Genomic DNA, 16,218 nt, shown 5'->3' on the forward strand with positions numbered 1-16,218 from the left:
GGCTTCTCGGTATTTCCCCGGTCTCCGGGCCGCGGTTCCCGGTCCCTGCCGGTGCCCGGCCGCGGCTCCCGCCCGCCGGGTCATTGTTCTGGCAGCGCCGGGGCCGGGGGGCCCGATCCGGCGGGGGGAGCCGGGCACGGGCCGGGCGGCGGCGAACAAAGGGGCGCGGGGCGGCGAGCGCGGCCGGGGGGCGCGGGGGGCCCGGCCGGGACCGCGGGGACCGGGGGGGAGCGCCGGGGCGAGCCCCGGGGGAAGAAACCCGGGCCGGGAACAAAACATGTGCATTTCCTCAAATCGAGCTGAGGAAAAGATGTGTAAAAAGGATGTTTTGCTTTCTTGTTTCTTTTTAAAATATAAATATAAATAAAAAATACAAAGCGAAAAAATTAATGGGAAATAATCGAAAGGGAAAAATATTTAAAGCAAAAAATTGAAGGCAGAAAGGGCTCGATGCGAAAATGTTTGAAAGCGCAAACGGTTTAGTGAAGCAGCGTTTGATGAGCAAATGATTTAATGAACAAATGTTTTCACGCACAAAATTTTAATGAACAAAATTTTAAGGCGAAGCGTTTCGAAGAGACGGGTTTTAATGGGAAAATGTTTTAATATAAAGTGATAAAAGGGAAAATATGTTTTAATGGGAAAAGATGAAGGGGAAAATATTTTGGTAGAAAGATACAGGGAAAAATATTTTGGGGGAAAAAAGATGAAGGGAAAAAATATTTTTGCAGGAAAAAGACGAACGTAGAAAATATTTTGATGCCGGAAAGATGCAAATAAATATTTAGGTGCAAACAAATAAAGCGAAAAAATAAATAATAAGGTAAAAACGCAAAAAAAAAAAGAGGAAATTTGCAAAAAATAAATTGAAAAAAATGCAAAATAATTAGCGCCCCAAAAATTTAATACGTAATAAATCCAAGTAGGCAAAGAAAAAAAAAAAACATAATGCCCAAAACACAAATAAAAATAATGCCTAAAACGCAATTAAAAAAAAAATTAACGCCCAAAAAAACCAAAATAAATAACGCCAAAAATAATTGTTAAGGCGTAAAAAAAAAAAAACACCAAAAAACAAAAACAACAAAAACAATAACCCCGGAGCGCCCGAAATTAAAATAACCCCCAAACAACAACAACAACAACAACAACAAAAAAAACCCACCCGCGGATCGCAGTTACTTACCGGAGGGGCGTTCCGCGCGCGGGGCGAGTGCGGTCCCGTGGCGGGGGTGCGCAGCGTGCTCCTGCCGGTGCCCGTGCACTGCCCATGCACCGGCTGCTCCTGCAGCAAAGGGAACCGGGGGTGTGTGGTTGGGGGGGGTGGGGGGGGAGGGAAGGGGGGGTGGGAAAAGGCGGGGGGGGGGGGGGTGGGGGGACCCCGCCGCGCCTCCCGCTCACGCCGCGCGTTCTCCGCCGGGGCGGGCGCGCCCCGCATGCTAATGAGCGCGTGCCCCGCGCGCGCGCCCCCTCGCTGATTGGCCGCCGCGCGGCGCTCGCGCCCCGCCGGCCATTGATCCCCCCCCAGCCCCCCCCCCGGCTCCATTCTTCCTCCGGCGCGCGCGCCGCGCGTCAAGAGAGCGCCGCTCCCGATTGGCTGGCGGGCCGCCAGGGCTCCCGCCAATCGGCGCGCAGCGAGCGGCGCGGAACGGCGGCGCCTAATTCAAGCCCGGCGGATGAATGGGGAGGAGGGAGCGGCGCGCAGGCGCGGTGCGCGCTCGGGGCGGAGGGCCGGGGGGGAGTCGCATTGCCGCGCGCCCCCCGCCGCAGCGCGCGGGCCCCCCCCGCGCCGCGATTGGCTGGCGGCGCGCCAGCGCGCTGTCAATCACGCAGTGTAAACAAGGCGCCGATTGGCCGGTGCCGCGGGCGGTTTCAAGGCGCCCCCCCGGGGGGGGGACACGCGCGGCGGGGGCGGTTTCGAGGCCCCCCCGCGCGCAGCCCCGAGCGCCCCGGGCCCGAGCGAGAGGGATCAAAGAGCGGCGTGAGGGGAACGGGCCGCGGGCAGCGCCCGCCGCGGGACCCGACCGCCGGGACCCTCCAGGAACCGCCTGCAGCCGCTGCCGGACCTGCCGGCCGCGCAGTGAAGTGCTGGGGGGCGTGCGGTGCGACGGAGCGTGCGATACGGGGGGTAACTGGGATGCTGTGTAGTGTGAGGCGGGACAATATGGGGGGCTATGCAGGGCGGAAGGGGGGACTGTGCAATGATGGGGGGCTGTGCAATGATGGGGGGCTGTGCGATGTGGAGTGGCCATGCAGAGCAGGATGGGGGGGCTGCAGGAGGGGGTTGCAGTGGTTGGGGGCCCTGCGAGGTGGGGGTGTAAATGCTGGGGAATGTGCTGTGAAATGTTGGGGGTTTGTGCATGGTCGGGGGGCTGCGCAGTGTTGGGGAGCTGTACAGAGCAGTGTGTGGGGCTGTGCGTTGTTGGGGGGTTGTGCAGTGTTTGGGGGCCGTGCAGAGTAATGTGTGGGATTCTGCAGTGTTGGGGGGCTGTGCAATGTGGAGGGGCCATGCAGAGCAATGTGTGGGGCTCTGCAGTGTTGGGTGGCCATGCAGAGCAGTGTGTGGGGCTCTGCAGTGTTGAGGGCTGTGCAATGTGTGGGGTGCTCAATGAAGGGAGGGGACAGAGCCAGCTGAGGGGCGCTCTGTGATGTGGGGGGGCTGCTCAGAGCCAGGGGAGCCTGCACGGTACCAGGACCACACAGCAGGAACGGGAGCAGCACCGGGGGGCACCGGGAGCAGAGGCCTGGCAGCGGCCGCCACCGGGATTCCTGTCGGGGCACTGCGGTGTTTGGGATTTTTTTTTTTTTTTTTTCCCCTTTTTTACAATAAAAGGGTGTAATTGATTGAAAACGCTGAAATAAATCCCGATGGCTCGTAACCACGATTAGATTACGGCGGGCGATTCATTACGCGGGACGGCAATCGAGTTAGCGGGGAGCGGCCGGGGGCCGCGGGGACCCTCCGGCAGCGCACGGACAGACGGACAAGGACAGCCGGGAACAGGCGGCCGCACGGCGGGGCACAGCCCGGCACAGGCGCTGCTGCAGCGGGACGTGCGGCTGCGGCACGGAGCCATGCTCGGGGACACGCCGAGGGACACGGAAGGACGCGGGATGGCAGCGCACTCCCAGCCCCCGCATCCTCCTGCGCGGCTGCCCTTGGATCGCTGTCCGCACGGGAAAGGGCCCGTATGGATTATCCCGGCGTGTGGAATCGGTGCCAGACGGGAGCGTGGTGCAGATCCCGGTGTGCGGCCACCGGGAGTGCTGGGAAAGAGTTTCCTGACTGCAAAAGAACCAGGAAAACCTCACGAGGAGCGGCTCTCGGGCTCTTCCTCCCCGCAGTGACGCCGGCGGGAGTGGGACGGGGCCGGGGGAAGCCCTGGTGCGGCTGGGAGGGGGCTGAGCCCAGGGCTTGTGGAGCGCCAGGGTCGTGTCCCTGGTGGGCAGATCCCCGGTGGGTAAACATCAAACCTGGGCAAGCCCTTGCTGTGGGCAACCCCCCGTGCTTGGGCAGACTGCCCCTCAGGAGTTGGCATCCCTGTGGGCAGCCCCCATGGTGGGCAGACCCCTCCTGTGGGTGCAGTCCCACTGGGCAGCCCCCGACCCCCACTGTGGGTGTCTAAACCCCGTGGGCAGCCCCCCACGGTGGGCAGCCCCCCTACCCCGTGGGGATAACTCTGCTGTGTGAGGCTGATCAATGGAGTGAGGCCAAATGAGCACAATTAAAGTCAGTTTAATGAGGATCCCCCCTCACATCCACCCCCCAGCCCTGCAGCTGCCTTTGTCCACTGCTGCTGCTGCTCTCACGGTGCCTGTGCCCCCCTCAGCTGGGGCTGGACCACCACAGAGCCCCCGAGCATGGTGTTCCCTTTGAGGGGACTCTGAGGACGGGGTGTGGTGGCAGAGGGCACGGCCTGTCCCTGCACAGGGGACACGTTTGGGGGTGCAGTGCAATCCCAGCATTTCCCCCCTCCTCCGCTGCTTTCCTGAGCTTTATCCGCCCAGGAGCTGCCGAACCCCCTCGGCAGGGAAAGGAGGCTCGAGGGTCCCCTGACCCTCCTGGGGTTGGAGCTGGGAACAACCCCGGGTCCCCAACACCGCCGTGGTGCTGCCGTGTCCCCTCTGCTGTCCTTCACGGCTCATCCCAGGGCTCCCCGCGGCTCGGAACGGCTCGGCACAGCACGGCTCCGCGGCCAGGCGCTTTTCCAGCTGGCCCCGGTGTCTCAAGGCCGTCTGCCGTGCAAGGGTCGCGTTTGCCGGCGCGGAGGGACGAGGCGGCTCCGCAGCCCGGGGACCCCGTGCCCTGCCCCGCGCCCCCCGCGGATGGGGACAGTGGGGGGCGCGGGGCCGCAGCCGCTCGGGGGTCCGAGCAAAAAGGCAGGAACTTAACTCCCATTAACCGTCCCATTGTAGCGGCCGTGGGAATAATCGGGTTTGCTAATGCAATTGCTGCCGCGATGCGAAAATCCGACTGGAAAATGTATTAGAGCAATTATCCGCCTCCCTCCGCAGCCGGCGGAGCATTAATATTCAATTTTGATGTGGAAGCCCTATTATGTTAATGACTTTGGTGACAAAAGTCGTTAATGTAAGTCGGTTCCTTTATGGCGCGGCATTAGCCGGGGTGAGCGCGGCCGCGGGGATGGACCGGGGGGCACGGCGGCCCGGAGGAGCCGGGATGGGGCGGCCGGGGGAGCCGGGATGAGCCCCCTGCGCACCCCGCACAGCCCTCACGCCTCGGGCCGGTCACCGGGGCCGTGCCGGTGCTCCGGGGGCTGTGCCGGGGCGGATTAGCCGCGCTGCAGCGCATCCGGCAGCGCCGCTCCCTCCGCTGCGCTGCCCTCCTTTGTTCTCTGCCGGGCCCCGGGAGATGCGCCGGTGCTTCCCCGGCCGCCGGAGAGCGCGGCGGGGCCGGCCCGGGCTGCCCGCCGGCCCGGCCATCGGGAGGCACCGGGGCCGTGCCCGGGCCGGTGCTCGGTGCGCTGCTCCGTGGTTTGGCAGCGCCGCAGGCAGGCCTGGCTGGAGGGGGGATGGAGCCGGAGCTGTGCGCTGGGGTGGGACACGCGGGGACGGGGATGGGGAGCGAACGGAGCGGAGTCGGCACGCCAGGGCTAACCAGCAGCACCCCCGGGCCGGGCAGCAACATCCCCGGGCCGGGCAGCAGCAGCCGCCACCGCCGCTCCCGGCCGGGAATGTCGGTGTGACGCTGAGCTGGGCTGTGGCGGTGTCCCGGAGCACTGGAGGGACGGGGATGGACAAACATGGAGCTGGGAGCTGCCTGTGACGGAGAAAACGACCGTGACCTTCACCCTTCCAGCACAGAGCTGCTCCTCCTGCCCTGGGCTGGCAGTGCCCCGGCTTTGCCATCAGTGTGCCCGTGGCACTGGGGCTGGTTGGGACCAGGATATTTCTCAGCAGATCCCAGGCACAGGATGGGATTTCCCGGTGGGAAATTTTCCTTTCCGGGACCGCGTGGGAGGCTCCTGCCCGGTGCAGTCCCCTCCGTGTTGGGCACAGTGCACGGTTCCACACGTGGCTCTGTCCCAGCCCTGTGTGGGGCAGCTCCGTCTGCATGGGCAGGGCAGCGATTGGGATTTGGTGCCCCCGCCCCAGTCCCGGCAATAACGGGAGAGAGGGGCCACAGGCAGCCAAACCCGAACTAACCCTGCTGCCACCTCCGGCTGCCAGGGCCTGCCCCGACCCACAGCACACCCGGACTGCGCCCGAGGATTGCGGCTGGGCTGGGGCCGCTCCACCGTGATCCCCGGGGTCTACCGGAGCAGAAGGTGCCGAGCCGCTGGTGGCACCGGGACCCGGCACGGATAACGGATGGACAAGCACGTGTCCTTGGCACTGCTGGGGATGGGGCGCCCGCTGGGGACACAGCCCGGTGGCGCCGGGGTGCCCCCGGTCCCCTCGCTGTCCCCGGTCCCCGCGGAGGCGGCTCCGCGCGCACGTGGCCGGGACGGGCCGTGCCCCGCGCTCCGCCCCGCGCCCCCCCCGCGCACCCATTGGCCCAGCGCCCCCCGTCCTGCGCTCCCATTGGCCCAGAGCCCCTCGTCCCGCGCTCCCATTGGCCCAGCGACCCTCTTCCAGCGTTCCCATTGGCCTCTGAGCCCTCCACAAACAAAGGCCGGAGCCCGGCGGGGGGCCCAGCGCGCCGCTCTGATTGGCGGAGATAAAGGGCGGGGCGGCCGAGCTAGGCCCCGCCCACAGAGCAACGCCGGATGCCCTTATATGGAGTTGGGCGGGGCGCGCTCATTCATGCGCGCGGAGAGGGGCGGGGCCAGCGCGGGGCTGCGCTTCCCGCCCGCGGCGCGCGCGGCTCGTTCCCACGGCGCGGGCGGGTGAATGAACGGGCGCGCGCGGGGGCGCGGCACCGGACCGTGCGGCTCGGTAAGGTCCGGTGGGGCCCGGTAAGGCTCCGTGCGGCTCGGTAAGGTCCGGTAAGGCTCCGTGCGGCCCGGTAAGTTCCGCTATGGCACCGTGCAGCTCGGGACGGCTCGGTACATCCCGGTGCCTGTGCTAGGCGTGGGTGCGTGCAGGTGGGCAGCGGGTCCACGCGCGGTGTGACGGTGCCGGGGCTCGCGATCGTGTCCTGGGTGTGCGGGCTGCGCGTGGATACCCCGTGGTTGTTCCCCCGGTGCTGTGTCCACCTGCACGCCCCTCCGTGCCTTGTACACCCACGCGTGCTTTGTTCTGGGGGGCTTCCCGTGGTCCCCCACGGCCCTGGCTCTGCATCGCTCCTGCCCAGCCCCTGGGGCAGCCCCATCATCCCAAGTGCTTGGGGATTCCCATCCCAAAATGCACGCCATGGTGAGTACCCGCTGTGGGGCCCCAGGCTGGCACTGGGGTGACACTGGGGTGACACCATGGCAGGGACACCACGGGCTCTCCTCTCCCTCCAGGCCGGGCCGTGCTGGTTGCACCATGCTGCTTTAACCCCCCCCAGGTGGGTTCGGCCCCTTGCCTCCATCCTCCTCACCGTGCTCATAAATTCATCCCCGATCCCGTTCCCAACCTGCCCGGCCCTCGCGGGACACACGGCAGCTCCCAGCTCGTGCTGCAGATACGGACTGAACTTTGGTCCCTGAGCAATTAAGGTGCCTGAAACTGCACTTCATTAATGGTTGTTCTGCAATAAAACCCATCAAACTGCCCTTATTTGCAATATAAAACTGCAATTCGTTTTAATTTATGTTTTTCAATCCCTGCCGGCTGGTTCCGGGGATCTGCCAGGCATCTGTCCCTGGAACCTGGAGCAGGGTGGCCCTGGCTGCTGGGTGGGGTGAAGGGGGGACATGGGGGGTGGGTGGGCTTGCCCCGGCCCTGGAGAAGGGGGGGGGTCCCATTCCTGCCATTCCCTCTGTGCTGTGTCCCCCAGGAAGGGAGGGCGGGGATGGTTCCAGGGAAGAGCTTCCCTGTGCCATGGGAGGTTCATGGGAGCCCCCTGGCACAGAGCTGCCACTGAGGTGAATCCCTGAGCAAGAGTGGGAGCAGAGATGGACCCAGGTGCTTTCCTGGGACAGCATCACCCGTGGGAGCTGGGAATGGGCTCAGCTCAGCTCCCAGTGTGCCAGCACATGTGGGCACATCCCTGCAGAGCAGCCCCCGGGCATCCCAAGGGATTTGTGCTTCCACAAAGCAGGGCAGGGTCCCTGCGGGCTCTGCCAGCCCTGAGCCCCCATTTCTAATCACAGTCACTGGCTGTGCCATCCCCCGGGGCTGGCTGTTCTCCGTGGGAGGAATCTGGGCCACGGGGCAGGGCTGGCAAGGGCCCTGGGCCACCTGGGATTCCCGGTGGGAACGCTGCCGCTGGCTCCCAAACCCCTCAGGGCCCTGTCCCGGCTCCCGGTGTCCCCTGCCGGCAGGGCCGGGTCGGGGTCCCTGGTGGTTGGAGCTTTCCAGAGGATTCTCCTTGCTCTCAGCAGGTGTGTGATGGGAACCTGGCACTGCTGGGATGGACCTGGCTCCTGCTGGAGGCAGAATTTGGGCTGTCTGGGGCTGCAGAGCAGCTGATGGTGCCTGAGGAGCTGCAGCACACCCCATTCCCTGGGACGGGCATGGATGTGACCCGGGGCTGTGGCACAGGAGGATGGCAGACAGAGCAGGGGCAGCTCCCCTGGTGTCCCATCCCGTGTCACTGCCACTCCTGCCTGGCTCTGCATGTTTCCCAAGCCCCTGGCTCCCACCCAGACACGGAGAAGCCACCAGAGCCCTTTCCTGGCCATGGTGACATTCCTGAGGGGATCCCTCATCCCACCCCGAGGACACACACGGACACAGCCACCGCTCTGGCACGGGAGCCAGGAAATCACAGCCAGAGCTACCGATGCTGCAGCACACCTGGAGGGAATTAGGCCGCCCGTTCACCTCCCTGCAAACCTTCTGGAGAGCGAATTCCTGCGGTTTCCCATCGCAATTGCTGCAAATTATACGAGCGCTGTGCTCCGTTCCGTTCCAATGGGAACGTGCCCTTGGCGGGTGGCACCCGGAGCTGCCGCCAGCCTGGCCGCGGGGGACCCTTCCAGAGTCCCCCGAGAGATAAAGAATCCCACCCCCACATCTTTCCTTCTTTTCCCCTCTCCCGTGGGATGTGGGGGTGCGGAGCTGGGCATGGCTGCGGGTGGGATGGGGAGCAGATGTGTGCGCACAGCTGGATGCGTGCCCAGATGTGCGCGGGGAGGGAATGCTGGGGGTGATGGGCTGCCCTCGAGGGGCCTTTCAGAGGCCACCATCAGGCTGGGGACCCCCGCTCGGGTGCCAGCAAGGCCACAAGCTCTGTGCTCATGTGTGTATGTGCACACATGCGTGTAAAGGCACACGCACGCCCCTATCCGTGCCTGTCCACGCACGGATCCGCACGGATGTGTGTCCTGGTGCATTCCGTACCTCCCTGGCCGTGCTGGGCTCTCCGGGGGTGCCCCTAACCACGGGGACCCCCCTTGGTCCTCCACCACCAGCGAGTCCAGACCTCCGGGCCGGCAGGAGCGGCCCCACGCGGACACGTCACTTCCTGCGGCGGCGGCGGAAGCCGGAAGTGCCGCTGTGGCCGGTGCCGGGTCGGGGCGTGCCCGGTGGGGCCATGGCGGGCACGGCCGGCTGAGCGGGACCGGGGGCACCGGGCGCTCCGAGCCGGCCGCGGGGCTCGGGCAGCGGCCGCCCACCGGGTGTCCCGGCGCGGGGATCCTCCGCTGCGAGCCATGGCGGCGGCGGCGGGTTCCAACTGGGGCCTGATCATGAACGTGGTGAACAGCATCGTGGGGGTGAGCGTGCTCACCGTGCCCTTCTGCTTCCGACAGGTGAGCGCCGGGACCGGCCGGTGTGCCCGGGCTGCGGCGGGGGCCGGGCCGTGCCCCTGGCAGCCGAAAGCCCCGGCGGGCTCCTCCAGGGCCGGGCAGCGGCCGCCTCTGCCCTTCTGGCCGGGTGTGGGGTGGTTCCGTGGCTGGAGAGGAAAATCAGTGAAAGAAACGCTTCAGACCCAGAGCGGGCATCTCGTGTTCCAAACACCGCGTTTGTCTCAGCGGTGACGTCTCCAACTCAAAACTTCTGCTGCACGCTCTGGGTTTTCCCTGCCCTGTGGTCTCTCTGATCATTTCTGCCTGTCTTGTAAGGAGAAGGGAGAATGAAATCCAAGGGTTTGCCCACATCATAAATGTACCTTGGAGGCTTTTCCAGGTTACTGTGCCCCCTGCCCCTCCCTGGCATCTGGGGCTGTGCCAAGCCCTGCCCAGGGACAGTGTGTGATGCGAGCTGGTTGTGGATAAATCAGATTGCAGCAGAGGTGGCACCTCGGGCTCTGTCTGTGCTCCCTGGAGGGGTGAGCCAGGGTGGGAATTGTGCTCCCAGTTTGGTGCTCGGGGCTCAGACTGGTGCAGCTGGGAGCTGTGGGAAGCAGGTGTGTGTTCCATGTGTCCTTGGGCCGTGGACAGGGTGATGTGGAGCTGGTGGGAAGGGGACAGAACTTCCTGAAAGAGGGAAAACGTGGCTGGAACACAGGGGGGCAGGCTGAGGGTGCTGAGGGAGGGTGGCTGGGCTGTGCTGGGGGGCTGACCCCCCATCTCCTGCCCTGCTCCTTTGCAGTGTGGGATCCTCCTGGGAGCCATGCTGCTGATCTTCTGCTCGTGGATGACCCACCAGTCCTGCATGTTCCTGGTGAAATCAGCCAACCTCAGCAAGCGCAGGACCTACCCCGGCCTCGGTGAGACCCCAGCTCTGGGGCTGCTCCCAGCCCCGCTGCTGCCCTGACAGCACCACGACCTTCCTTGGCCTCCCAGGCTGCATTTCCTCATTGCTGCTGCTGGGACAACACATTTTTCTTTCTTGCTGCAGTTCCCAGTTTCCCTGTTGTGCCTCAGCCTCTCCTCGGGGCGGTGCTGGGTTGGATCCTGCTCCCACAGCCCTGCTAATGGGTGCTGAGTTGTTTTGACTCTGCAGGGCAGGGAGGAGAGGAGCCAAACCCCAGCTCCCGGGAGCCAGCTGGGATGAATTGTGGGGCTGGGATGAATTAATTATGGGTCTGGGCACGAGCTCCCCACCCACCCAGCCAGTGCTGCCGGGACAGTGGGTCCTGCCAGCCTGGCACAGAGCTGGAGGCTGCCTGCATCCGAGCTGGGAGCTCCTTTATGGCTCAGCAGAGAGGAAACAGAGCGAGCTTCCAGAGGCTGAGAAAACAAAAACATGTGGAAGATCCCTGGGTGGGTTTTGGCCATGCCAAAACCTCGGAGCTGAGCGCTGGCGCCGGGTTTGGCCTCTGCTGGTGGCCTCTCTTGGGATTCTGGCTGCCCTGGGGAGCAGGAGGAGGTGTTTGGGTTCCTCTCCTTGCTGCTGGCATATGGAGCAGCAGGAAAAGTCTCCTTTCCCTCGTCGTGCCATGCTGTTGTGTGGGAGGAGGCGCTGTTTGGCACTGCCCTGGCACAGGGGCTCCAGCAGCTGCTGACAGATGGGGCTGCTCCTCCCTCCGGGCACCCGAGGTGCTGCTCAGGAAGCACATCCCGGGTTCTGCCTGCTTGTATCTGCTAGGAGCACACAAGAGGGAGAAGCCCCGTGGCTGGGAGGCTGTTCTGGTGCCAGGGGAAGGGGGAGCCCCCTCCCAGCTGCTGCTGCTCCCTGCCCCTCACAGGGCGCCTTTGTGCGCCGCTTCCCGCAGGACGCAGGGTCCCCGCGCCTTGGAGCGTGTCCCGGGGAGAAGGGATCCTCTGCCCGCCCAGGAGCCGAGGGCTGCCATACAGAGAGGGCCAGCAGTGCCTCCCAGCTTCCTCCTGGCAGGGGGGGCTGGCAGCAGCGCCGTGCCCGCCGCCGGGCCCTGGCAGAGGTGCCACGCGCATCCCAATGCTCCGGGCTCGGGCAGCTCCACACAGAGCCCTTTGTCCCCTCAGCCCGGGCCCGGGGACATCTGCGGGCACTCCTGGGAGGCTTTGGCACCGAGGGAGCTCATGCACATTCCCTGCAGGCGGGCACAGCCTTCCGGAGGAACCTCAGCAGCCGTGGCACGGGCACAAAGGCTGGCCCAGGCCGGGGCTGGCACTGCCCCTCACCACTGAGGGAAGGGGAAGGGCTGCAGGGTGAGGAGGGAAGGGCAGGAAGACCCCAGATGGGTTTTAAAAGGAGATGAGGGAATCCCTCCCCTTCCAGCAGCACTCAGGATGTGCTGGGGCTCTGCTGGGCAGCTCAGCCCTGCTGGGCCAGGGGCTGAACCTCTGTCCCCGGAACCACATTGGTCTGAAAGGCTTCTCCAGGTACTGAGCAAGCTCTGCCCAGTTTGGGGGCATTCCAAGATCCCATTCCAAGGATTTGACTCTACCATTTATTTTACTTTCGTTACTTCCTGGAGAAGATAAAGTATCCCATTTTTCCATTGTCCCCAGGTGGGGACTCCTGCCCACAGTGTTTGGAGGCTTGTTCTCCTTGAGCATAAATTCCAAACAGGGGAGATGGGCTGGTTCCAGCATCACCCAGTGCTGTGTCCGTATCCAGAGGCTGGAATGTGCTCTGGGAGGATCAGCAGCCCCATTCCTCCATCCCCCCACCCCGAGCTCAGCCTGTTACTGCCCCATCTCCACAGGGATGTTTTCCTCTTGCTGGCTCCTCTTTCTCCTCCCAAGCCCTTTGTCTGTGACCCCCTCAGAGCTGTTGCCTTTTCCCTCCTGGCTGTGAATTCCCAGAGGAGGCCGCTCCCCGTGCCCGGGCACGCTGCCTGGTGGCGCCTGTCCCACTGCCCTGTCACTGATCCAGCTGCTATTTTGGGTGCTCCCCCACATCCCTGCTCGGGGCTGTGGGTCCCTGCCGTGCCTTTTGCTCGTTCTGTGGGAGAACATCTCGTTTCCTGAACTTTTAGCTGGAGCAGAGTCCAAGGAAATCAAGAGTTGAAGCTAATATTTAAAATAGCAGAAGAAGCTTCCAGAAAGGATCCGAGTTTGTTTTCTGGCGGGCTCTGGGAATGTTGGGCTGTGCCTTGAGGGAAGGCAGAGGGGACTCCAGGCTGGTGGGTTCATGCTGGACCTCACTGGCAGATTTGGGCACTGTGGTCTGGGTTTGGCACCGGAGCTCCCCATTCCCGTTCTGCCCAGCAGGAGCTAAAAATAGAAGCAAAGTTTTCTTGGCATTGTCTTTTTAGGAGAAAACCCAGTGATTTGAGGACTAGTGAGCATTTTGTGCTCCAACCCCAGGATGGGAGGGAGGGAAAGCACAGCCTTGGCAGCAGCCCTTTGGTGTGGGTTGGGAGCACTGGGTATTCTGGGAATGGGATTGAGCGTTCTGGGCACCAGCTCAGCTCTCCCAGCCAGCCATGTCGGGCAGCCCAGTTCGAGGGGGAAGATAAAAATAAAAAGGGGACTTGGACTGGAATTCTGCACCACTTTAACTTTCGCCACACACAATCTTGTACAGGAATATTTTCTCTCCCATTGCCTTTAATGGCTGCCATGTGTGGCTGCTGCTTCACACCACTTCTGGTTTTAAATAGAAAAAAAAGAACCCGCTTGCTGGCTTTCCCTCATCCCTGCTCCTGTCTTATGTGGTTTTCAGTTTCCAAAGGGAAAGGCTGAAAAGAAAGTGGGAGGGTGAGGGAAACGGCCCCAAAATACCAGTGGTGGGTTCCTGCTGCACTGCCCTGTGTCACTGCTGGTGTCTAATTGTGAACTGACATCTTGCCCTGTTCTGGACCTTTCTTTGACTAACTTCCACTCTTTTTTCCCTTTTATGCCAGCATTTCATGCCTATGGAAAAGCAGGAAAAATGTTGGTGGAAACAAGGTAAATCTGCTGCTGATTCCAAGTGTGAACAGTTTGGGTGTCTGTGGTGGAAGCCTTTCTGAGCCTTGCTGTGCTCTCCTTCCTGCTGGAATCCCACAGGAGCTGGGTGAGATGCCCTGAGCACAGCTCCAGGTGTCACTTCCATCCCTTCCAGCACTTCCCAGGCTCTGGGAGCACAGAAGGAGGGGATGAGCTGCTCTGCTGTGAAATCCCAGCCGTGTCACTCGTGGCAGCTCTCCAGGGGTGCCATCCCTGTTGGTGGCTTGGTGGGAGGGAGTGTTTCCTTCCTTGGATCCCAGGATCTGCTCTGCTCCTGCCCTCTGTGCTCCCTGCCCTGTGAGATGCCTTCAGGGGGAATCCTGCCTCCATCTCTGCTTCCTCCCATGACCCCAGTGCAGATGTCAGGTGATGGCACAATGCTCACAGCCCTGCTTTTTCCAGCAGGGATTCTTTTCCAGGCATGCTGAGCCCAGGGCCGGCAGCGGTGACGGCTCCTTGGCTCTTCCCGGCTGCAAACTTCTGCTCAGCACTAAAAATACACAGAATATTCCTCAGATGTTACTTGTCCATGCAAGCAGAGGCTGTAATTGCCACAGGGATGTTCTATAATTGGAATTGGGAAGGAAAGTGGTCCAGGAGTGGGAGGAGAAGCAGTTCATGGACAATCTTTTCATTAAAGTGTGGTCCATTGTGTGGAGAGACGTTGGAGAGCCCACTGGATATTGAGACTCTCATGGCAGGGTCCTGCAGTGGGTGTGGGGCTCTGAGAGCCTCGTGCTGATTCTTTTGAATTGTTCCAGGAGTTCCAGGAGTTCTTGTCATCTCCAAGATTAGTTTTCCTTGGTTTTTTTCCCCATGGCTCCCAACAGGAGTTAAACCCCTGTGTGGGTTGTGGGCAGAGCTGCATCCCCGAGTGTTTGGTGTGGAGGGAGGTTCTCTGGTGGCTGTTTTGTTGGGATGGAGTGCAGAAGGGGTGTCCTGCTCCTCCCAGCACTGAGGATGGAATGTGGCCCTGCTAACCTGTCCCTGTTTGTGTTTGCAGCATGATTGGGCTGATGCTGGGCACTTGCATCGCCTTCTACGTCGTCATCGGCGATTTGGGCTCCAACTTCTTTGCCCAGATGCTTGGATTGCAGGTGAATAAATCACTCCTGCAGTGCTCCCAGCCCTTGCACTGAGCCCTGGGGACAGCAGAGCTCCTGCTCAGCACCCCTGGGGTCTCAGGGGGCTTTGTGGGGTCCCCTCATGGAGATCCTCACGCACAGAGCCTCTGCTCTGGGAAGTCTGGGGAGCTCAGACATATGGCAAACAATCAGCTGTGTAAAACTCCAATAAGGCATTTCCATCAAAAGGAATTCTTTTTAACTTGGTCCCTTATTAATTCTGGAGCAGATTCCTGGGGGAGATAATGCTTCCTGCCTTAATTCCTGCCCCAGTGGGTAGTGACAGGCGGTTCCTCTGCCTGAGCTCTCCTCCCTGTAGTTCAGGAGGGATTTTTGTCCTGTCCCTGGCTGGTTTTGTGGCCTGAGTCTCTGTGTTCCTGCCTCCTCAGCCGTGTGATGAGCCTGCTGCTGGCTCAGGGTGCTCAGAGGCAAGAGGTGCTCCTCAGAGCCGGCACAAGGGCCATGCAGGGAAGCAAAAGGATTTTTGGTGGAGTGTTATCTGTGCTGCCTGATGCTCCTAAGCTCAGATTAAGGGACTGTGAAGTTAAAAAAGATGCGTTGAGGCTGCAGCCAAATTAGGTATTAAATATTTCCAAGCATTCCAGAGTGTTCTGCTATAATAAATAGCAGTGTGAGGCTTTGATTAATTTTCTGGATTGGAGTTTTCAACCCTTTCAATTTCTCGTCTCCCCAAGTAAATTTAGGTTTTATTTAATTGCATGAAAATACCTAAATAGCTTGTGCTGGATTAGCATTTAACCCCCCCAGCCACCCCCCAAATTCTTCCAGCTCGGACCTGTCACACACTGCAGAGCAACAGTGGCACCCAGTGACTGCTCGGCTCAGCACAGACAGAGCCCGAGCTTGCAGCATCTCCAGACACCTCCAGACACAGAACTGCACTGTTTGAAGTTGCTTTTCCCTCTGGGAAGATGAGCCGTGCCAGGGTTTGCTGCCTGGGGGTGTGGGGGGTGTCCTCCCCGTGCAGGTGTTGATGCAGGTCTGTTGTGCAGGTGTCGGGTCCGTTCCGCATTGTCCTGCTCTTCGCCGTGTCCCTGTGCATTGTCCTTCCCCTGAGCCTGCAGAGGAACATGATGGCCTCCATCCAGTCCTTCAGTGCCATGGCTCTCATCTTCTACAGCGTGTTCATGTTCGTGGTGGGTACGGACAGCGGGCACCCCCTTTCCCTCCTTTCTGTTCCTTTTTGGTGACCAGTTTCACATCCCAGATGCTCCTGCGATTCCCTCCTGGAGCTCCCGCCCTGCCTCACCCAGATTTCAGGACTGGAAGGAAAGGGAGCTGTGGGAATTCTCTCCGTGTAACGTTTCTAGTGGGCTGTGCAGGTCACACCTCGGAGCTGCCCCCTCAGGGAGGTGTGGAGCCTCCCAGAAGCTGTGCCTTTAAGAAACCACAACGTTCACAAGAGCTGGCTGCACTGAACCATCTCTGGGGATTAGAAACCCCATCCAAGGATATTATAAACAGACATTCAGACATATTTACCTTCTGCTTCCTGTGCAACCCAACTCCTGCCAGTTCTTGTGTCCATGGCAAGGGAGCTCCCTGGCCTCGGCTCCTCCCTCTTTCCATAAAGCTTTTCCTTCTCTTTGGTGAGCTGCTGGTGTTAAATGGCCCTGGAGCAGCAGGTGGGATCCTGTTTTAGGACCCTTTGTCTCTCTCTGCTGAACAGGATTCTCTGAGGGCAGCAGTGCTTCCTGTTTGGATTTAAAAACATTTCAAAAAGTGCAAAAGAAGTTGCTTTGAACAATGATTCTCACAGTTGGTGGAAACTGTGTGTG

The 16,218-nt window shown here is 61.4% G+C and overlaps 1 protein-coding gene across 2 annotated transcripts in view; it reads left to right on the forward strand.

Moving 5' to 3' along the window:
• Positions 1–9,153: 9,153 nt before the first annotated feature.
• The window catches only part of SLC38A10 (solute carrier family 38 member 10), a 30,345-nt gene continuing 23,280 nt past the window's right edge, over positions 9,154–16,218 (forward strand). The window contains exons 1-5 of one of the 2 annotated variants that reach the window (XM_063175454.1): positions 9,154–9,305; positions 10,087–10,204; positions 13,211–13,256; positions 14,299–14,392; positions 15,433–15,576. In XM_063175454.1, the coding sequence (XP_063031524.1) occupies positions 9,207–9,305; positions 10,087–10,204; positions 13,211–13,256; positions 14,299–14,392; positions 15,433–15,576 (501 nt within the window). In that variant the 5' untranslated portion in view covers positions 9,154–9,206. The remainder of the gene's footprint in view (positions 9,306–10,086; positions 10,205–13,210; positions 13,257–14,298; positions 14,393–15,432; positions 15,577–16,218) is intronic. The other variant, XM_063175455.1, reaches the window with a different exon arrangement.

The sequence above is a fragment of the Melospiza melodia genome, chromosome 24 (genome assembly GCF_035770615.1).
Source record: "Melospiza melodia melodia isolate bMelMel2 chromosome 24, bMelMel2.pri, whole genome shotgun sequence".
Taxonomy (NCBI): Eukaryota; Metazoa; Chordata; class Aves; order Passeriformes; family Passerellidae; genus Melospiza; species Melospiza melodia.